This window comes from Penicillium bovifimosum, assembly GCF_028826915.1.
Source record: "Penicillium bovifimosum strain IBT 22155 chromosome Unknown utg000001l_segment0_segment0, whole genome shotgun sequence".
Taxonomy (NCBI): domain Eukaryota; kingdom Fungi; phylum Ascomycota; class Eurotiomycetes; order Eurotiales; family Aspergillaceae; genus Penicillium; species Penicillium bovifimosum.
Genome location: NW_026622710.1, coordinates 1,384,444 through 1,406,402, shown reverse-complemented (window position 1 = coordinate 1,406,402; position 21,959 = coordinate 1,384,444). Strand labels below are relative to the sequence as shown.

The window sequence follows — 21,959 nt, the reverse complement described above, 5'->3', positions numbered from 1 at the left end:
ATCGAATGCCATTACTAGTAAAGTAATGCGGAGCTACTTTAACTGTTGGAGTCCCAGTCACCTGTGAAATTCGATTTTACCCGGGCAAGGCTATTGAAGAGACCTTGGATAGCCTCAATCCTAACCTTGGAACCTTCCAAGGAAACCATGGAGCTTGACCTGGCGTCAGTTACAGCCGCTGATGGCTGAACCTAAAGTGTTTATCTTCTAACAAAATAAGCATGTAACATGGCAACAATGTGTCCCTTCCCATATCACTTCCAAGGTTGTTGTTATTCACCTTTCTCCCAGTAGACCGATGTTCTTTGTTCAGCCCCCGGCCCCCGGGTCTAGGACATGATATCTCGCCGCTCTCGGCCACGTAATAACCGTAGTCGCGACCGATTAATTCCACTGAGTGGAGAGCGGGTCACGGCAACGATCGCAGTGATCAACACACCCTTTCCCCGTTGAATCGATGTGGATGGAGTGGTCCGGGTGGCGAGAGAGCCGCATGAGAGGCTGAAACATTGGGGCCAACTTGTGTGCCATGGGGAGGGAAGCGGGGGGCCGTTGGGAGATGAGACAGTCCCCTTCCTTGGCTTCCCCATCATTTTTTCAAAAAAATTGGGTTTGCAATTTGAATCTCACTTGAGCTCTTATCCATTGGTTCCATTCGAATACAAGTCAGTTGTTTCTTGCATTGCGCGCCCGTGTAACGCTTCTACGCTTCTCCATCTCCCCGCATCTCACCCCCTTCAGTTCTGCGCTCTCTTTCATCATCCAACATGCAGAACATGTCGAGGCGATTTGGTCGCATGACGACCAAGTCAACTGCTGATGATAGCCAAATCTCCGTGCTTCTAAAGGACTTCGACGATGCAGACACCCTCCTAGGCAAGGTGAGCAATGGTCCTCCGATGACGCGCGTTCTGTCGCATCTGCTAATACGCTTTGTTTTATCAGATCGTCGAATCTACACAAGCCTGGCGCGATGCTTGGTTGTCTATTGCAACATATCAAAGTCGGCTTGTTGATGAATTCGACGGCCTCTACGGTCCTATCATTGGATCCTCGGAGACCCCTTCCAACCATAAAGCCGTGGCTACAGACCCAGTCAAATTGGGCCGGACGAATCGCATGCGCAAAGAATATGACGAGCTGACGACGGATCTTGTGGAGGAGCTTAATGCCGTTGAAACTCGCATGACCCAGCCAGCTGCGCAGGCCAAAGAATCCCTGACACCAATGAAGAAGACGATTAAGAAGCGCAACGAGAAGAAGGTACCCAATGACGCATGCCAATTGACCTGTCGGCTGTGGCTAATTATCCGATTCTAGACCGACTTCGAAATCTCCCAAGGGCGTGTCGATAGCCTTCAGAAGAAGCCAAAGCGCAGCGAGCGTGACAATGCGAATCTGGCAAAAGCCGAGGCAGAGCTTGCCAATACGAAGGAGGTCAGTATGCTCTCAACATCAGTTCTACAATGCCGGAATCTAATCGTGATCCAGGCATATCAAGCTGCCGACCAAGATCTGCGACAGCGACTTCCAAAACTTGTCGCTCTCATATTCTCCCTAACACCATATATCCTCGAGGCCCAAGTCGAGATCCAAAATCGGATGCTTGCACATTACTACACAGTCCTCCACACCTACTGCGAAGAAGAGGGATTTTCCTCTCCACCACCACAAATGGACCAGATCGTCCAAGACTTCCAGTGCGCCTTCAACCACGTGCAATCTGAAATCGACGGCTTCGGCTGCCTAACCCAGGGCAAAGCCATGCGCCGAGCCTCAGAACACGAAAAAAACAAGCGCCCGTCAATCGGGAGCCGCATGGCCAGCACTGCCTCGTCAAGCTCCCTCCCAAGTTCCATACGCAGGGGTTCCCAAACGCCAGGGTCGACAGTCCAGACACCAAGTATCTCAGAGTACCCTCCCTCTCCCGCCTTGTCGACAATTAGCTACAAAAGCAATGCGATTCCCGCCGGCAATGCTGCAGGCTCTAGGTCCCTATCGACGGGCGGAGATTACTTCGAGCCCCCTCGTCCGGCTTTCATGCCCACGCCACAGCCGACTCCTGTCCCATCGGGCGTGGTGAGATCCCCTGCCGGGCCGAATATTGATTCCTTCCAGGCTGGTACTTCTGTGGATCCAATGGTTGCCGCCGCTCAAGGGAAGAAGAGACCGCCGCCACCGCCGCCTCCGTCGTCTCGTGCTGTGTTTGTCACGGCCCTGTATGACTTTGATGGTCAGGGGGTGCTGATTTGGTTTTCCGGGAGGGAGACCGCATTCGTGTCATGCGCAAGACTGATAGTACGGACGATTGGTGGGAGGGTGAATTGAGGGGACAGAAGGGTGCTTTCCCTGCAAATTACGTTGAGTAATGATTACTGGGGATTGTGGAATGCACTTTAGCTTGGGGTATTTGCGTCGATTTGAAGAATTGGGTCCTTTCTATGGTTGAATTAACGACTAGTTTGATATCCAGGTACACGATTCAATGAATAGTTAGGCTTCTCCGGTGTTTGCTTAGTAGACCTTCAGCTTGCTGAATGTGATGAAATGACCATCTACCTAAACAACTCACCTAGTTGAGCCAGTTTAGAACCAACCCTGGGGCCTGTGATTCACTCCAAGTCTCAAAACGAAAACACTAAGCGAGATATCCTAGTTACAATGTAGAGTGAATTGAACTGGGATTGGTTGATAGCGACCAAAGCTTCTCTTGGGAGCACATGACCTCGCTTACTGCTACCTAGCCTCCTACAACCCAGGCTAACACACATTCAATTTAAACCCTTAACCCCTCCCTGGACCAAGTCCTTCTCAACAGTCCCAGTCACCTCTCGATCGCCATGTTGAGCCGTCTAGCGACGTCGCTAATCTGATATTGTACGACCAATGACCGCTATCAACCAACATTATTCGAATCCCAAACGGAGTAATCGCTTGATTCATCCATCGACTCCATTTATAAATGAATCTTCGGGTCTCAATTACGATATGATACCCACAGAGCTACCTCTATTGAAGAAACGCGCTAACGTCGTACTAGAGAGGAGATGGAAATGATTCGGGCTGATGAAGAGATTGATTCTGTGATTGAGTCTCGCGAATCTAATCTTTGGGACTTGCGCCGGCTTCTCTTAAGGTACTCACCTATCGGATGCATCCCATCTTGTTGAGAAGCATATGTGTCCTGTTATCAATGACGAAACTGGTGCTACGCGACACCTGACCCTGGGTCCCTGGCATAACGGCTCAGCGGGATTTGTCAACTGCAGACAAGACCTGGAAGTGTGATTCTTCAAACCGACAAAACTCATGGCTAGAAAATACATGGAGGTTGATGATTTTGCTGATCCTCATCAACCTCCATGAGCTTCCTCAGTTTGAGAGACGCTTTGTTTGCAGTTGACAATGGAGACTCCTGGTCAGCCTCTTTCTCGGATCACAGACCCAACAAACTCATGAAATGATTTGATGACAACTTTGAACACACGGACTTAATCGACTGTTAGACGTTCACCAAGCTGTTCCATCTGGGCTATGAAGGCTTGACTATACGTGCGAAGGGTTTTTACAAAAGGGTGTGGGGTGTCTATATCAATCCCCTTTTGTAAAACCCATTTCGCCCGTTGAGTCGAACCTTCAAGTCCAGAATGAGAAGTTCGGTCAACATGTCCAACAGCTGATTAAATCTGTATGTTCAAGTTGTCATAAAATCATTTCATGAGTCATGGCGAACATGATCGGGATTGCCGCTTCTGAGGCGTGTTGACGGCGCCCTTTTTAGTCAGTTAGAGCGATGAAAGGTCAACTGATTCCATTTAAATGCGGTAATTCAATGTTTGCTCTAGTAGATCTTCATCTTGCTGAATGTAATGAAATGATCCAAGCCTCAAAAGAAAACACTCACCAAGCGAGATATGTTAGGACTACTATGACATGTCCCATTCATGTACGTACAGTACACTGGGCTGTACGTCTCGTCAAACACGAGTCTATTCTAATTGTTTTATCTATAGCATGGATCAGTGGCAGACAATACCAAATCGGGCTAGAGTCACTAATCTCAAACACTAGATCGACATCATGTCTTAGTTACACTCAACACGGGTCGCATGAGCTTCGCAGAAGATTAACAGGATCTATGGCGTGAACTGAAACCGATCTAAGATCTCTGCATGGTGTCGAAGAACTGTCTACCATTGCTTGGAGTTACATCCCATGCCCGTGAGATATATGGACAGAGCGGCCCCGCAGTTGTTTTGATCAGTGTCTACATGTGGGTCATTTACAGTGACCTTCGCAAATACGTCTCGTCTTGAAGGTTTGCAGATCATCATCTCCACTCGAAAGCAACCCTCCAGTCGGGTGTTTTGTCTTGATGAAACCTCAACATTCCTCGAAACACCCCAGAAAGGGTCTATATAAGTAGAGAACATAACCCCATTCCAAATCCTCATTCCAAACCAATCCTCGTAAACCACAATCACAATGAAACTCTCTCAATCCCTCATCTACACCCTCCCATTCCTCCACTCCGCCGCAGCCCAAGGCGGCGGCATGGTCGGCCTCCCCTGGACAGTCTCCAACGTCCCAGAAACAGGACTTGAAGAAATCACCTTCCCAATAGACATCTCCGCCTCCCCGCACGAACGCGGCTTCTACTTTGCCCAGCAATTCAACTTCGTCGGCGCACCCGACGTAGGCTACACAGGCCTACAGCCTCGCGCAGATATCAACGGCCAGCCTATCATCCACGCGGCATTCTCCAGCTTCAACGCCGGCACCACAAGCGACGACGAGAACTGCAGTGATGGCGCTGACGGCGGAGCGGGCGTGAGCTGCGCTATCGACATCGTCAGTCCGTATGAGCATCAGTATCTGCTGCTTGTTGAGAATACGCAGGGGACGACTTGGGTGGGGACTTTGGTGGATGCTGTTAGCGGGAATGGGACCCGTGTTGGGTCTTGGACGCTTCCTGGTGGATCAAAGGGGATTAAGGGGTCGCAGTTGGGCTTTGTTGAGTTGTATGCTTGGAATGATGGGAAGAGTGAGCATGTTTGTGCGGATGTTCCGAAGCATGGGGTTACTTTTGGTGAGCCTGTTGCTGAGGGGTATGAGGGGAGTCTGGGGGTGCCTTATGAGTATGGGGATTGTGTTGGGGAGATTCAGTATGAGGCTCATACGACTGCTGATGGTGCAGTTGCTATCACTGTTGGGTATTAGATGGAGATGTTGAGTGAGAGGATGGTTTAGTGTCATCTGCACGGAAGCAAGTACTCGACGGATTTTCAAGGAAGGGGATCTAGAGTTGGGGGGGTCTTGCTTGATAGTATAGCACCACAACGTGGTTCTGCATCTCATAACCCATTATGTCTCTCTCGTAGACCTCCTTTGACAGATCGAGTGCTCTTGGTAGGTAGGTCGGTCTCTGAATTCGATGGGCTTGGTACCCATAAGGGCAATCCTTCGGAGCGAGGCTCGGCTGGTTTAGGGGAGGTCGAACGAATTGGTCAGGGAAGTCTCATGAACACGAACCGAAGAACCACGTGGGGCGGCAGCAACCTTAACCTTCCAAGGTTCCTTCTTTTGAAGAACCTGACTCACCTTACTACACATTCGCTTCGTGTTACCTTACTTGAGAAGATGACACCGGATGGCATAGGCATGTACTCATCAAGGTATGCATTTGGTTATCTCACTATGACATTGCTTCTGAGGTGGTAATCGCAGTCGAAAATATAGCAAGGTGCTATTCACAGGACTGCGAAGATTCCCGCCACCAGCACCGCGATTCCACCAACTACTCCACTTGCCTTCATCCTCGGGGCGGAATTTTTATCGCTATCCTTGTCGTCATCGGGATTCTCCTCGGTGACAACTTTCAGGCATGTCATCTGAGAACTCGTCTCTTTGACAAGACTGCTGTTGTCCTTCCCAACAAAGACGGTCAAAATCGGCGTGATCTTATAAGCCTCGTCGATGAGAGCATTTGCGGAGTAATTTCTCTATGGCATCTATGTGTAAGTGACGGCAGATATCAAGCAAACAAGTAGGTCTAACTCACCAAAGAAGTACTGCTCACAATGCCCAGCAGCTTATCGGACTTCGGCTTAACAGGCCAGCAGTCTGTAGAATTAGGAATGGAAGTGAGATTGCCAAGCGACTTGACGGAGAATTCCCCGAACGAGCGACCATTCCCTGCGAAACCCTCACACTCATCTGGGAGATTCTTCTTGAACTCCCGATTGAGTGTCTCACACACATCTCCGTTAGCCTCATCGGCCAATTTAGTAGCACGGTCCGTGATCTTCGTGATGCACTTCTTGTCAATCACATCAGAACAGGTACCGCTCGCAGCGCGGGTGTCTGTTCCGTTGTTTTTGCCTTCCAGTTTTGGGCCCTTGAATTTTTTAGACGGAGGGTCGTGGAAGACAACCACGCAGCCGGACAAATCCTTGGCATCTACATCTGGGGGTGTGCCGAGGTAGTAGAATGACTTGAAAGGGCGTGTCGGCTTGTCATTGTTCTTGCCGCCCAGTCCAGCAGAGACATTGACGCCTTTCACGAGGGCAAACCCATCGAGGGATGATGGGGCGTCGGCGAGATGGGATAGTCCGATGCCCATGAAGGTGTTGTTGCCCACTGTGCAGCGGTCATCGGCTCCTTTCTTGGGACATGAGACTTCGTTGCAGCCTACAAGGTTGGAGGAGAGCTTGGCATCATCTGCAACGGCGGAAGATAGGAAAAGAGCGAGGAGGACGGTCAACGTGGATGGATTGAACTGAATCATGATTCTGATCGATTGAAGAAAAAGTGGACTGGAGATAGTCTGGAGGTACGGGGGATAAGTGTGATATTAGGAGAATGTCGCTGCCTTAGCACGAGTCATGGGCCTTCATTGCCCGCTTTGATGGTGTGTCATATCATTCCTTGCAGTTGGTCTGGCCTCAAATTTAGGTACGCTCTTGACATCATCGTGTCTTGGTTCGCGTGCTTGAGTGGGCAGGTGGCTGGTTGGGGGCGGACGCCTCTGAGAGGTCCCAGTCAATAGCGTTGTATCTGGCTGATTGGAGGCGTAGGTTTGGCCGATTGGGGGCGTATGCTTGGCTTATTGGGGGCGACGTGCTTAAAGGCTGTTTGGATGTTGCTGTACGCAGTGGAGACTCTTGGCGGCGGGTAACGGCGGGTTATCGGATGCAGCCGAGCCCTTGGCTTTGCCTCTTTGGGCTTTCAACAACACAACTTGGGTATGGTTTGACGCTCACTGCCATGTGATACGTCTGCCATTATCTTCAATGAGTGATGATTGACATTCAGATACAATAAGTCTTCCCTATAAGGCATAGGCCTTGGCAAGTCTCCACCAAGGGTTCCGGGTGTACCTGAGCCCAGCCCTAAGCCTGAATCCTCTTCAAGGACTTTGCAACTGCCGGTCGTCAGACCATGACTTGTGCGACTCGGACGTAACTAGTACATCATCCCAGTTTTCTGACTGTGCGAACTGCCAAGGTTGTCTCCGCAGGTTTATGCAGTCGAAACGCACTTCCAAGTTTCTAACTTTTCTCTTAGTCCCTTGCCCTCATTGGATAAAATTTGACCATTGCAATAACTCCTCCCATATACCCGCTCGGAGAGCTGTGCTCAAGATTACCACGCGTATTTGTAGATCATCCATCTGCCGTCGAAGGGAGATCTCTTCCCCTTTTCCGATAGCAACACACATGATCACCGTGCTCCACCGGGCTGTTGTTTTAACAATTCTCTGTGACCTTGGAACTTGATGGGAATTGCTTCGGAGTTCGGCATTTGAGGCAATATGGAGCCTGGAGTGGAGATGTCAATATCACTGCAGCGCGCATTGACTACAAGCCTCCCAAATCCTTCGAAAGCTAACGGAGCCAACAATCCAGACCATTGGGATCATGCACAAGGTACACTGTTACATCGTGTATAGGGGCCGAGTAGGTGAAGGGGCCAAAAACCCCATTTTGGATCAAGCGATGCCGATCAATGATAGCAGACACAGAGAGCCATGGCGTAGACACAGCTCAGCAGAGCGAGACTGTGGTTGTGATGAAAGGCGATGAGGAAATCCCGACTGCCGTCTCGAAGTTATCTATATAAGGCCGCGGAATCTCAAAAATTGAACTCCATTCCATCTGCAGGATAACCCCCAACTTCAGACTCTCAGATTCAATCCGCAGGCATGTCTTTCGTCGATGCCATTGGCGTCATCTCTGGCCTCCTAACCATCGTCTCGTTTGGTATGGATAATTTCGGAAGTGACGAAACCTCTGGTTCAACCATCAAGGTTGCTGTGGCTCTTGATGGCCCCAACGGGCCAACAAATGCCGGAGGCGATATTCCTGACGTGTAAGTCAAGCAATGACTTCGATGCTAAAGCATAAAGCGGAACAGCCCGATGCTAACAGGCACAATTCAGTCGAGTGTGGAACGACGTCGGAGACTTCGTCGGCATGACAGCCGACCCCGGTTCCGTCGGTAACGGAAACCTAGGTGAAGTCAAGGTTGAGCACGAGAACCAGGGTGTGTACTCCCTGTTCTCGGCCAACGACGACGCCATCTGCGTTGCGTGGGTAACCACAACCTGGAGCGACGACCGTGGAGGCAACAAGTACGCCGTGTCTGGTGACTATGGCGAGGCCTGTGGAGGTTCATGGTACGACAGCCACATGTATCCGAACGCCGATGAGGACTACCAGCCCAAGTGCTTCTGGATCGACAAGAACGGCGACCAGCCCAAGACCGGATTCCAGGTCCGCTGGCCTGCGTTTTCGAAAGACCAGCAGGATGACAACAACAGAGACCCGCAGAGAATGTGCAACGATATCGACTTCGGACTCCGGGAGGAGGAAGATCCCAACACCATCAACTACTACGTCAAGAGGAAGCGTAGCAAACCCCTGCGTGCTCGCCAGTCCATGGCTCGGCCTACGTGGGCGGAGTCCGAGCTCGTCGTTAGCGACTCCAAGCACCACTCAGCCAAGAGACTATGTGAATCTGATACGTCCATGGGGCCTGACTTTGCGCATGTTGGAGAGGCACTCTTTTGCGACATGGGTGCCAAGGTCCTCTATGCGTTCTGCACAGAGGATGGAGGGACGGACTGCTTTGACTTTGACACGCAGACCGTCTCCAGCGGAAAGGAGGAGAAACTCCCGGTCGGTACAGCAAGGGTCGCTGCTACTAGCAAGAAGCCCGGGAAATACTCCAGCGTTCGTGACTGGCGCTCTAACGGCACCAAGGCTGAAGCATAGGCTATGCTGCGCTCGACCTGATGCCGGTTGTGGCGTGGTCGCGTGGTGAATAGGTTGTATATAGGTGACAGAGCACGCATTGGTTCAATATTCCATCCTGATTCCTGCCCGTGCATGCCCGATCTTCTGCTGTGTATATTCCATCTCGCAATCTACATCGGCTTGTTTAGTAGGTTAGTAGGTTGCAGGACTCAAGTGTTTGACTGTTTGTTGAGACATATTGCCCCACCATACACTGCCAGTACCAGATAAGGTGGCGAATGTCTATTGAGTAGTATAATAGTATCGACATACTTTGTAATATTAAGAGTAAAGAATCTGAAATAGTTCCAGCAGAGCACCATTGAACGATGTTCTGATGTACGTAGTTTTCATAGATCCTTAGATCACATGACCAGGGAACAGGAGCTTATCCCGAAGCGGCTAGCGGCGATTTAGGTCTTGGCACTAGCCCGTGAGTTTTGCGTGTCGCGACCAACCTCCCCAAGTGCCCCCAGCAACCCGTCCAATCATCACCTCCACCTTCTCTATCATCCCGTCAGCCCTGATCTACGCCATTGCTGGCTGGACTTATCGTTTAGTACTTCTGCATTACATCCTGCAGACAGACTGACACATCGGAAAGGAGTTAACATTCTGCCGACCGCGACAGCTGTTTGCTTCCATCATGGATGAGTCTCCCATCAACCCAGGTGCGGCCCACGAGAATGTCCCAAATCTGTCTGGTCTAGACGGTGCAGCTGATGTGGCTCATAATACATCAGGTATGCGAACGCGCTAAGGCTTCAACGTCGTGCCGAATGCTGACTTTCTGGACAGGAGCGCAATCACCAGCAAAGAAGACTGAGCACACCCCTGGATCCGACAACCCGATGGATGCTCCCGCTTCTCCCAAATCCCGTGAACCAGAAGACGAAGAGATGGGTGGTACTGAGACTGACGCGAAGCCCGACACTGAGGGCTTAGAGGATGCTGCGGGTGAGTCGCAACCGCCTGCGGAGGGAACCGATGGGCTTGAGGACGCTGTGGGCGAAGAACATTCGGCACCATCTAAGTCATCACTGGAAGCCGCGGCGCGCGAACAACTTGTCACTCAAACACACGCCATCATCCTTCCCAGCTACGCGACCTGGTTCGATATGAACACCGTCAACTCGATTGAGAAGAAAGCTCTCGCTGAGTTCTTCAATGGCCGCAACCGCAGCAAGACGCCTGCTACATACAAAGACTACCGTGATTTTATGATCAACACGTATCGATTGAACCCCATCGAATACTTGACCGTCACTGCTTGCCGCCGCAATCTTGCCGGTGATGTTTGTGCTATTATGCGCGTTCATTCATTCCTTGAGCAGTGGGGTTTGATCAATTATCAGGTAAGAGACTTCCCCCTCTCCTGTCCCACATATGTTAGCTAATACATCCCTTCAGGTTGACCCCCAGACACGGCCCTCCAATATCGGACCTCCATTCACCGGCCACTTCCGCGTCATCGCAGATACCCCTCGGGGTCTCCAGCCATTCCAGCCCGGTCCGGGTCATGGCGTCACATCAGGCAAGGCCCTTGCAGCCACTCAGCGCGCCGCTTCCTCCACCCCTGCATCCAAAGACGACCTCAACCTCGAATTGCGCCGCACCATTTACGATGAAAAAGGCAAGGATGTCACCTCCACCGACGATAAAGAGAAGCAGACCAATGGTGAGGCAACCAACGGCTCGGACGTCGCTCAAGAACCCAAGAAGAAGGCACACTGCTTCTCTTGCGGGATTGAGTGCTCCAAACTCCGTTTCCACTACGCCAAGTCGACTGCGACGTCAGCAAATGCCAATACACCAGACACCAAGTATGATTTGTGTCCCAACTGCTTCCTTCAAGGACGCATGCCTGCCAGCCACAATGCCTCGGACTTTGTTAAACTCGAGGAGAAGGCACACTCTCACATTGCCGACAAGGATGCTCCATGGTCGGACTCGGAACTTATCTTGTTGCTGGAAGGATTGGAGAACTTTGACGAGAATTGGGAGCAGATCGCTAGTCATGTCGGCACACGGTCTCGAGAAGAGTGCGTTATGAAATTCTTGCAGCTGGAGATCGAGGACAAATACGTCGAGGATATCCCTGTTTCACGAGTTGGTGGCGGACGCGATCCCATCAGCCAGTCTGAGAACCCCGTTCTCTCTGTTGTGGCGTTCCTAGCTCAGATGGCTGAGCCTGCAGTGGCCGCTGCCGCTGCTGGCCGGTCTGTCGAAGAGATCCGCAAGGAGCTTCGAAGCCAGCTGGAGAAGGGGTCAGACAAGGGCAAAGATGCCGTCAAGGCCGAAGACAATATGGATGTCGATCCCGCGCGTGAGGCCGGACAGCAAGTTTCCACAAAGCCCAAGGAGTCTCTTGGCACAATCGCTCTGGCTGCAGCTGCCGCGCGTGCCGGTGCTCTCGCCTCGCACGAGGAGCGTGAAATGACCCGTCTGGTCTCCGCTGCAGTCAACGTCACCCTGCAGAAGTTCGAGTTGAAGCTGCAGCAGTTCAACGAAATGGAGGAGATTATCGAGGCCGAGCGTCGGGAGTTGGAGCAGGCTCGTCAACAACTCTTCCTGGACCGTATGACATTCAAGAAGCGTGTTAAGGAGGCCCAGGATGCGCTCCAGGCCGTTAGTCTGCAGGGCCCCAACGAGCACACAAACCAGTTGCTGGCTAGCGCTGCTACCACAGGCATTGGCAACCACTACAGCTTCCAGCCTGTTGCGGGCGACTTGCGGGCTGGAACTCAGCCCCTGAGCGCTCAGGGTGGCGCCGACTACAAGACTCTTGATCTTTAGTCTCCTCTTCTCAATACATGTATGATATCCCCCAGGATCTTTCCAAGAGAGGGACCACCAGGGAGCTGCTTTTTGTCTCGTTGAGTTATGAATATTCTGAACTTTCTGGCTAGGAAAAGGCGCACTTTCTGTTTTTCTGTTATCTGCCGGAGTTCTGCTGATACGCCCTCCAGAAAGTGGATTGTTCTTGGGCGTGGAACTAGGGGTTGGAATTTTATCATTCATCAATGTGTTTACTGTCTAATTATGTCTCTTTGATGGTATTCTTATTCATTATTCAAGTAAAGTAGCACACAGTTATCTACTCAGGTTTCTGCTGATCCCCTGGTTGACCAAACTGTGTCATGTAGTATTGTAACCACGATTTCCCACCAGCCGGTACTTGATCTTCCGAGGGAATACCACGCTTATCTTCCTCTTCACTCTCAACCCGTTCACTTTCAGCATCGTCCTCCTCATCCGAAGCCTCAGGAAGAGCAGGAGCAGGTTCATTGAACTTAGGCCTCTTATTCGGAGGCATCTCCATCACTTCTTTCAGATCAGCGTAATCAGCCCCATACTCCTCCCATTCACTGCGATACAGCGTCCGATCCCGCCAATCGAGGAGATCGTCTCTAATCCTACGCTCCGGCTGAAGCCTGCTCTTCTCCTCTGTCTCCTCGGCCTTCAGCCGCTCATCAAGAACAGCCGGCAGCGGCTGTTCCATCAGCCTAAGCAGATCGACCTCATGACGCCGACTGGCGCTCTCATCCGCAAGCTCCGCGTGCTCTTCCTCCGGGTCCATTTCCAGCTCATCATCCGACGCAAGCGGAGACGAGAGATCAGAGGATTCCCCCGCAGCCATCTCATCGACCGTCTCTGGCTCCAAATCGGCTCCTGATGCCGAAGGCAAAGGCAAATCGGCTTCCACCAAAGCATCCGAATCAGCCTCGTCATCGTCTATGTCCATTTCGTCGTCATCGGGGTCACTTTCATCGTTTCCGTCTCTGTACATAGACCCGTCCTTGCGGTACCGGAACCACTCGCTTTTATCAATGATTTCCTCCGCTTCCTCGTAGCTGAAGACCGGCGGAACCCAGCCTTTGCGATTGTGCACGTCTTCGATGATGATCTCGTTGCGACGGGCTATATCGACGAAATTGGGACGACGGTGCTTCATGTTCAGCACTTCGACGGCGGCACGCACGTCTTGTAGTCTTACATGGCCTTTTCGATCGCGGCCGCTGCGGTTTGCGCTGCGCAGTCGCGACATAGCGAAGAAGAGTGATGACTGGATCAAGCGGCGGGTGACGCTGACGGCAAGAGAGTAGAAGTCCACGACGCTATCGGCGGTCATGGACGCGGTGTTTAGAGTCATATTGTCTGTTCGACTGACAAGTTTCCACCAATTGTCGTCTGCTTTTGAGCCATTGAAGTTCATGAAGAGGACTTGCGAGAGCCGGATCCAGTTGGGCAGATTCAATAGTCCGGCGGCGAGTCGGAGGTCGCCTCGTGCTGTCTCATCCTTATCGTCAACCAGGTCCTGCGCTCGAGGTCTTGTGATAAGCCAATTATCGCCATGGTGCTTTTGCCCGGTTTTGTTTTCGATTAGGGATTCTTGGTAGACCATTACTTCGGCATATTCCTCGAGTAGCTCACAGCATTCCCGACTGACCTCCAGGGCGGCAGGGACGTCGCCAAGAACCGGCATGCGCTCCACGTGCTTGTCGGAGATGTACTGTGCTTCTAATGCCTTGTGCAAGATTTGGATGTAGGCCATAACCTCGAGTTCGGACTTGGTTCCAATGGCAGCGGCAAGCTCTTTGATGCTGCCTTTTCCTTTGCGGTCGAGGACATTGAAAAACACCTCTTTCTCCGTAGAGGTCCATACCACCGAGCCGTGCTGAGTACCTTGATACGCATCTCCGGTCTCCTTGAGCAAAGTATACTCAGCACCCTCCTTCATGTCCTGGAGGAAGTGCGCGTAACCGGGGAGGAAAGTAAGCGGTCCGCGTATCGGCGGCTGGCGCAACATGAGCGCATCGCCGAGCTCCATCCCCACCCAATCGTACGAGGAGTCTGCATGGCCATGTTGTTCGTCATTTTGCGCGGGGATCGCTGAGCGCTCTCGGGGTGGCTCGAGATCGTAGTCGGATTCGGACTCGGTGTCGGGCTCATAGACGGAGGCGGAGTCGCTCATCGTTCGGGCTCGCAGATTCGCAGCGCGTCCGGGTCGATCGGTAGCAAAACATCACAGCTGCGCCGTTGGTGGAAATGTGTCACGTCGAGTTCGTCAGAGCTGTAGTTAGCACTTGGAAAAAAGTTGAGCTTGCAGATCCACTATGCAGGAGTGCGTTATCGATAAGGAAGTTTGCTCTGTTTGCACCTGTATCTTGTGCTTCGCCGCGGATAGGGCAAGAGTGTTTGTGACCTCCGCATGGAGTTCTTACGAGTTGCCTCGCGGTTGAGGCTGATATGGAGGCCGTTGGCGAGGAGATTCTACATTCTACCTACGTCGCGCGAAGTGCGCTTCAATACAACTGCGGCCTCTACGGCCTCGGTTCCTTCGGGCATCGTGCTCCGCGACTACCAAGAGGAAAGCATTCAGTCTGTCCTGAAATATCTAGGCGAAGGCCATCGACGGCTGGGCATCTCCCTTGCAACAGGTGCAGGAAAGACGGTAGGGACTCATTCTCCTATCTTTCTGGCGCATAGCTAATCATCGCAGGTCATCTTCACACAACTTATCAGTCGAATCCCTCCTCGAGATGCGAAAGCCACCAAAACGATGATCATCGTCCACCGCCGCGAGCTGGTCGAACAAGCCGCAAAACACTGCCGTCTAGCATACCCCGACAAGCTAGTGGAGATTGAGATGGGCAACGATGTCGCGACAGGAGCAGGCGATATAATCATCGCTTCAGTGCAAACGCTCTCACGAGGCCGCGTGCACAAGTTCGACCCTACCGAATTCAAGCTAGTCCTAGTCGACGAAGCGCACCACATCGTCGCCAAGTCCTACCGCGACGCACTGGGACATTTCGGGCTCAACGAACCGTCCGCAGATGGACCGGTTTTGGTTGGTGTTTCAGCTACGTTCTCGCGATTCGATGGTCTGAAACTGGGCGCTGCGATTGACCATATCGTGTATCACAAAGATTACATTGACATGATTGCGGATAACTGGTTAGCGAACGCGGTTTTCACGACCGTCAAGTCCGGGGCGAATCTGTCCAAAGTCAAGAAAGATAGCTTTGGGGATTTCGCGCTGGGATCACTTTCCGAGGCGGTTAACACGACTACTACGAATGATATCACTGTCCGTGCATGGATGGCAAATGCTGAAGGTCGGAAGTCGACGCTCGTCTTCTGTGTTGATGTCGAGCATGCGCGGCAGCTTACGGCGGCTTTCCGGGACCATGGCGTCGATGCGAGGTATATCACTGCTGGGACGGCGAAGGGTGCTCGTGCGGAGGAGCTGCGGGCGTTTAAAAATCAGGAGTTTCCGGTGTTGTTGAACTGTGGTCTTTTCACTGAAGGCACTGATATCCCCAATATCGACTGTGTGCTTCTAGCTCGACCTACCAGGTCCCGGAACTTGCTTGTCCAGATGATTGGACGTGGTCTTCGACTATACCCTGGGAAAGAAAACTGTCACATCATCGATATGGTTGCTTCACTGGAAACTGGGGTCTTGTCAACACCGACTCTGTTTGGCTTAGATCCAGACGAAATCCTCGACAATGCCACTGTGGAAGACGTGAGCAAACGCGCAGAAAAGACCCAAGTCGAACCCAGTCATGAAGTTGCCGAGCCATTCGACGGCGCGGACAACGATTTGAAACTCGAGTTCACCACTTACGACAGTATATACGATCTGCTTGGCGACACACAATCCGAGCGCCATATCCGATCAATGAGCCCGCACAGCTGGGTTCGTGTCGGAGACGACAAATACATCCTCGCCGAACGCTCCGGTTGGATAACCATCGAGAAAAAGGATAACATCTACACTGCCCACCATGTCATGGTATTCAAGAATCCCGCAATGGAGGCAACGAAATACACGCGTCCGCGGCAGGTCGCCACCGGCGAGGATTTGGAGGCTATTGTGCGTGCTGCGGATACGTATGCCAGTAGCAAATTTGACGAGCATTACATCACGACTTGGAAGCCCTGGCGACGGGCTCCGGCTACGAGTGGGCAAATCAAAGTGCTAGAGAGAGCTCAGGTTCGAAAGGGAAAATCGGACTCCCGGGAATTGACTCGCGGTCAAGCGGCTGATATGATTACGAAGTTGAAACATGGTGGCAAGAAGCGTTTCCAGGACTTGGAGGCGCTGAAACGGAAGAAGCTGCGGCAAGTGGAGAGTATGGCTGAGCTGCAGAGGAGGGTGGATGTGAAGGTTGGACCGGTTGGGGCTTGAACTGGACTTCCTCCCTAGCACAGGCAGGATCTCAATCCAACTATCACCGCCAGTCCAAAGGTCTCCTCCCATAGACAACAACCCTATCCCGAGGTCGGACGTCAGCACTCGCCCCAACCTCTCTTGTAAAATAGAAGACAACGAAATACCCACTCCTAGGTTAATATATGCATGCAAAGACTTATCCCTCAACTGCTTCTTAACGTAGAAGGTTCCTCGCGGGCTTCGCCCCCAACGGCTGTGTTTGGTTCTCCCAGGCCGCAGCAGTATGGGCTATCTGATCAGTGATCATGGTGTCAGCTTGTGGAGAAAATGAAACAGCTTTCTAGATGAGACAATACATGATGGCTCTTAGTCCATTCCGACAACTCATAGTTACCTAATGACTAGTTTGTTCATAGTTAGTGTTCATCTCTCCCTGCCCTACTTTCTCTGGCCAACACATTCAGTTTGAAGTAGTACGGTATTCAGATTGGAAAGGATAGTGGTGGACGTAACGGCCTTCGAGGGGAAGCACATGTTCTCAATGTGCAGGTTTGCTGCATGAGGCGAGGTGTAAGTTTTCCATGAGCATTGGGTAAAGTGCGGACTTAGTGAAATGTACGAACTCACCAACACATTTTTATGAAGGCACACATCCTGAGGATCAAGTGTTGGAATGATGGCTGGCAACAGAATGAGCTACAGCTCTACTAATTTCTAATGATACTACAAGTTACACAAGAAATGATTAACGAATGTTGAACACAGAAATGTATTTTGTCCTAGCAAACAAAGCATATGAAATTCATCAACCCATCATAATATGCATGAATCAAAACCCAAAGAGTTGCTCAAAGCTCATCCTCATCAGAGAAGACCTCCTCACCACGCTTGCGGCGGGCAGCACGCTCCTTCTTCTTCTTGCGGAGCTCAGATCCAGTGAGCTTGACCTTCTTGGTAGTGACGATCTTGTTACCCATGGCATCGAACTTGTCCTCATCATCGTCACCCTTGGCGTCGAGACGGGGACCGGAACCCTGACCCTGAACCCAGTTGTGGCCGGAAGGAGTCATCTGTCCGTCGTTGACGGCCCAGACTTCCTCAGTCAGGTTCTCAGTGAACTCACGGGAGTGAGTAATGATAACGACACCACCCTCGAAGGACTTGATGGCCTTGGACAGGGCACCGAGAGAGTCACGGTCGAGGTAGTTAGTGGGCTCGTCGAGGACGATCAGGTGAGGACGCTGCCAAGAGCAAGCGGCGAGAACGACCTTGACACGCTGGCCACCGGAGAGACCGCGCATACGGGAGTGAGAGACAAGCTCGGCATCGAGACCGAAGTTGGCGCAGTGAGCCTCAATCTCCTTGCGGACAAGGGGACGGAACTGACCGGAGGCGAGGGCCTCCTTCTGATCAACCTCAGCGACCTGCTTGGGGTGAGAGACAATGATCTCAGAACGGGGCAACCAGGTGTTGTCAGCGGACATGAGAGGAGTCCACTTCTCGGACTTCATGCCAACGTTCTCACCGAGAGACCAAGAGATCTCGTACTCGTAAGTGTTCTTGAACTTGCGACGAGAGTGGATGCCAATGACACGACGGGGAGTACCCTCAACGGTGTAGATCTTGTCCATGGCCTTCTCATCCTCCTCGGTGACGATCTTGTTGGCGCGGTCCATGGTCTCACGGTCCTCACCAGTCTGGAAACGCCACTGAATGTACTCGGAGGGAGTAGAGTCAAGGTGGTGATCGATGTGAGCGAAAGCGTGCTGCTTGATGTAGGCAATACGGATGTTCTCGTGCTGGTAGACCTCACCAGAGGTGGGGATGAGTTCACCAGTCAAGACGTTGACAAGAGTAGACTTGCCAGCACCGTTGGCACCAATGACGGCAATACGGGAGCCCAGGGAGACCTGGAAGGTAATGCCGTGGATCTGGGGCTTGGGAGTGCCGGGGTACTGGAAGGACATGTTGGAGACACGGCAGATAGCCTTGGACTTGGTCTTGACACCCTCAAGGAAACCGGGCTCGGGGAAGCGGAACTCCATGTCGGAGGCACCGAGCTCGTAGTAAGACTTGGCAGCGGGGTGGGCCTTGACGAAGTCAGAGAGGGTACCGCGGTAACGGCGGAGCTTGAAGCGCTCGTAGTGAACGACGTGCTGGATGACGTGGTCAAGGAAGCTGGAGTCGTGGGACACCATGATGGAAGTGCAAGGGGAGTTCTTGAGGTAGTTCTCCAACCAGGCGACGTTCTTGACATCCAAGTGGTTAGTAGGCTCATCAAGCAGGAGAATATCGGGCGACTCGAAGACGGCACGGCACAGGGCAAGCTTCATCTTCCAACCACCAGAGAGGGCAGTGATAGGACCCTGGATCTGGAACTCGGAGAAACCGAACTCGTTGAGCAGCTTGTCCTCGAGCTCCTCACGGGGAGGGTTCTGGCCGACCTCAGCCAGCTTCTTCTGAGTCCACGCAATGACGGTCTGCTCGGTATCGGCGGAGTCAAGATCGTGCTCGACGTAGACAGTCTTGACCTCATCCTTCTTGGGGAAGCCCTCGAGCTGCTCGTTGTTGATAGCACGCATGAGGGTGGTCTTGCCGGAACCGTTGGGGCCAAGGAGACCGTAACGCTGACCACGCTTGAGGCGCAGGTGAGTCTGGTTAAGCAGAATCTTGGCACCGTAGGCCAGGGAGAAGGTGCAGTTGCAAAGATCCTCGCCTTCCTCCTCATCGGAGTCGACGGCATCGGCAGCAGCAGCATCGGGGCAGGCCTTCTTGCGGAGAAGCTCAGCGACGCTCTTGGCATCAGCCTCACCGACAATGGCGGTGATGTAGGGGATGGTGTTCTGAGTCCAGATCATGTGGTCATTCTCCTTCTCGTCAACGAGCTGAGCAGCGATAGCAGCAACGTAGTTGATGGCCTCCTCGGAAGAGGCAATGACATCCTTGTGCTTCTGCTCGAGGATCTCCTTGAAGATGGCAGAGACGGTGGAGATGTCACCGGCGCGGGAGACCTCAGGGATCTTACCGTCCTTGACATCACCAACACGGCAGAGGGTATCGAGAGCCTGGCGGGTCTTCTCACGAGCTTCGGGGTCGGCGAGGGTCTCGAAGTTCTTGTTCAGACCGGGCAACATCTTGGGCAAGAAAGGAGCGACAAGCTGGGGGTCCTCCACAAGCTTACACATGTTGTCGACAATGACAGCGGTCTTACGCTTGATGGCGGTCTCACGCTCAACAAGACCACGATCGAGCAAGGGAACCATGATAGCGAGAGTAGGGCCGGTGACATCAGTAACGAAAGTGGTAGCACCGAGCAAGTGAACGGTCTCGGGGACGTTCTCGGGCTTGGCGATACACTTGATGAGCTCGGGAATGAAACGCTCGATATCCTTGTTGACAATCAGACCGCAGACCTTCTCCATGGTGGAGTAGGCAGCCTTCTTGATCTCAGACTTGGTGTCCCACATGGCCTCGGAGATGACGGGGATGAGAGTGGGGACCTGGTAACCGAGCTGCATCTGGGCAGACTCAACGAGGACGTTGATGCAGTCGAGAGCAGCCATCTTTTCGGGCCACTTCTGGGCGTTGGCGAGAGAGTCGAGGATAGGAGTAATCACGGCCTTGACGGCGTTACCGGTGACAGCCTGGGTGATAGCGAGAGCAGCAGACTGGGCGGCCTGCTTGACAGCGACCTGCTTGTCACCGACAGCGGCGAGGACGGGGCCAAGGAGAGCAACGAGGTGGGGCTCGACAGCGGCGCTGATGGGGGTGTGGGAAGCGATGGCACGGATACCCTCGCAAGCACGCTCGCGGGCAACGGCGTCCTTCTTGTTGGCAAGCTGCTTCTTGAAGATCTCAGCAGCCTTGGCAGGGAGGACCTGCTCGGGGATGGGACCGCTGAAAAGAGTGGCAATGTTGCCAGCGGCAGCGTTGGTCTCATCGGCACTGGTGGAGATGTTGAGGTTCTTGATGAGATCCTCGAGGACAGCGACCGTCTGAGCGGTCTCCTTGCCAGTGACGGCAGGAGAGGAGGCGACGTTTGCGGCAGGCATGTTGGACGAAATTTTGGCGGTTGGAAAAGGGAGGAAGAGGGTATTAGAGTAAAGAAAGAAGAATCCTTCCTTTTTTTTCTAGAGGGGTATCGTAAGAAATTTTTTGGTGCTGAGCGAAAGTCTCAACGGGCGTCAAGGTTTCAGACGCGGGCGCTCAAAGATTGGAGCGAAACGTTTCTATCCTGTCTATAGCAGATAGAAAAACACAAAAAGAAAGAAGAGGCGGACCCTCAAAAGAAAAAGATGCAGGAGTGGAGGAGAGGAGGGGGAAGGGAAGGGGGGCGAGGATATTTATCGTGTGGCATCGACCTGGGCGGCAAAACCCTATGAATGGCAATCAAAAAAATTTTCTGTTCAGGCCCATTGTCCCGCGCTAGGACTGGAACAGGTTTAGCGTACTTGGTGATGCACTACTATTGGTCGACCACCTGCTTTCGTCCAAATCCCCTTTCATTGATTGGTCGGACCCTCTCCTTGTCTGAATCAGGTTTAGTCAATGGCTTGTTATTTTTTAATTCAATTAATTGAATTTCTGGACAAACGGCCTTGAACAAAGGAATCCGTTTGGCTTCTCGGGCATCGATACAGTTCTCAAACCTTCATCAACTTACCACAATTTCAACAACAATGGTAATGACATCGCCAACAACGTTTTACCCGAAGCTTAACTAAATCTTTGTTCCGAGTCTTTCCTGTAGCATGTCCTTGACCTCAAGTGTATCTGGAATATGGAAAGAGTCCAAGTACATTTGGTTCCTGTAGTATGTGCATCAATACAGCAATAGCATCCCTGTCATCTCCTTAAGGATCGATGTACGTCAACGTCCGCAGTCCTCAGAACCATCCGAATGGCCATTCGCCACTCATGATCGAGTGGCGCAGTTGGCCTTACCAGCCAAAAAATGTTCAATGAAGGAACACGACTATTCTCGAAGGAAACTGAGTATTTTTAGAGTTGCCGGGACAATCATCTTATTCTTTTTCATTTTAATCCTTTATGAATAAGCTGCAACCTTCTACTGTGTATGGGTAATGCGCTCCCGTGTTCATCCGTCCAGATCCAGACTTTGCATAGGAACCTTCGTCAGTAGCCTCCGACACCGATTAGGGATCCAGGTTAGGCCTGAACATCTCACCTATCAAAAATAACCTTCAAAGTCTTTCGAGAGTACTGCATACAACGGTCAACTATGATCTACGGACTTTGATCGGCATAGTCAATGTCCGAATAGCTTCCCAACCACGGGCCACTGCTGCTGATTCCCTACGAACATTGAACATACATGACAGATTCAGGGGTAATCAAATAATGTATTTCTCTTCTAAGTTCGAAGCCACCGAATTAAAGACGAGTCTCATCACAACTGATGTACATCGATGTACGGGGTACATTTGATTCTGAATGCGTGAAATTCTTTCACCGCT

At 52.0% G+C, this 21,959-nt stretch overlaps 8 protein-coding genes across 8 annotated transcripts; 5 read left to right on the top strand and 3 right to left on the bottom strand.

Annotated features, from left to right (window-relative positions):
• Window positions 1-767: 767 nt before the first annotated feature.
• On the top strand, window positions 768-2,328 carry N7515_000537 (uncharacterized protein; the record flags this gene model as incomplete). The annotated part of the gene is made up of 4 exons (XM_056661281.1): window positions 768-881; window positions 946-1,263; window positions 1,321-1,437; window positions 1,492-2,328. The coding sequence occupies 4 exons, from the start codon at window positions 768-770 to the stop codon at window positions 2,326-2,328; spliced, it is 1,386 nt and encodes a 461-aa protein (XP_056526447.1).
• Window positions 2,329-4,485: 2,157 nt separating this feature from the next.
• Window positions 4,486-5,220, top strand: N7515_000536 (uncharacterized protein; the record flags this gene model as incomplete). The annotated part of the gene is made up of 1 exon (XM_056661280.1): window positions 4,486-5,220. One exon carries the CDS (start codon window positions 4,486-4,488, stop codon window positions 5,218-5,220), a length of 735 nt encoding a protein of 244 aa, XP_056526446.1.
• A 530-nt stretch (window positions 5,221-5,750) lies between these two features.
• N7515_000535 (uncharacterized protein) lies at window positions 5,751-6,787 on the bottom strand (the record flags this gene model as incomplete). Its single annotated transcript, XM_056661279.1, has 2 exons — window positions 5,751-6,002; window positions 6,062-6,787. 2 exons carry the CDS (start codon window positions 6,785-6,787, stop codon window positions 5,751-5,753), a joined length of 978 nt encoding a protein of 325 aa, XP_056526445.1.
• A 1,416-nt stretch (window positions 6,788-8,203) lies between these two features.
• N7515_000534 (uncharacterized protein) lies at window positions 8,204-9,275 on the top strand (the record flags this gene model as incomplete). The annotated part of the gene is made up of 2 exons (XM_056661278.1): window positions 8,204-8,370; window positions 8,441-9,275. The coding sequence occupies 2 exons, from the start codon at window positions 8,204-8,206 to the stop codon at window positions 9,273-9,275; spliced, it is 1,002 nt and encodes a 333-aa protein (XP_056526444.1).
• A 667-nt stretch (window positions 9,276-9,942) lies between these two features.
• rscE (uncharacterized protein) lies at window positions 9,943-12,092 on the top strand (the record flags this gene model as incomplete). Its single annotated transcript, XM_056661277.1, has 3 exons — window positions 9,943-10,039; window positions 10,095-10,651; window positions 10,707-12,092. The coding sequence occupies 3 exons, from the start codon at window positions 9,943-9,945 to the stop codon at window positions 12,090-12,092; spliced, it is 2,040 nt and encodes a 679-aa protein (XP_056526443.1).
• A 301-nt stretch (window positions 12,093-12,393) lies between these two features.
• Window positions 12,394-14,271, bottom strand: N7515_000532 (uncharacterized protein; the record flags this gene model as incomplete). Its single annotated transcript, XM_056661276.1, has 1 exon — window positions 12,394-14,271. One exon carries the CDS (start codon window positions 14,269-14,271, stop codon window positions 12,394-12,396), a length of 1,878 nt encoding a protein of 625 aa, XP_056526442.1.
• Window positions 14,272-14,508: 237 nt separating this feature from the next.
• On the top strand, window positions 14,509-16,497 carry N7515_000531 (DEAD/DEAH box helicase; the record flags this gene model as incomplete). Its single annotated transcript, XM_056661275.1, has 2 exons — window positions 14,509-14,751; window positions 14,800-16,497. The coding sequence occupies 2 exons, from the start codon at window positions 14,509-14,511 to the stop codon at window positions 16,495-16,497; spliced, it is 1,941 nt and encodes a 646-aa protein (XP_056526441.1).
• Window positions 16,498-17,330: 833 nt separating this feature from the next.
• Window positions 17,331-20,534, bottom strand: N7515_000530 (putative translation elongation factor eEF-3; the record flags this gene model as incomplete). The annotated part of the gene is made up of 1 exon (XM_056661274.1): window positions 17,331-20,534. The coding sequence occupies one exon, from the start codon at window positions 20,532-20,534 to the stop codon at window positions 17,331-17,333; it is 3,204 nt and encodes a 1,067-aa protein (XP_056526440.1).
• Between the last annotated feature and the right edge of the window lie 1,425 nt (window positions 20,535-21,959).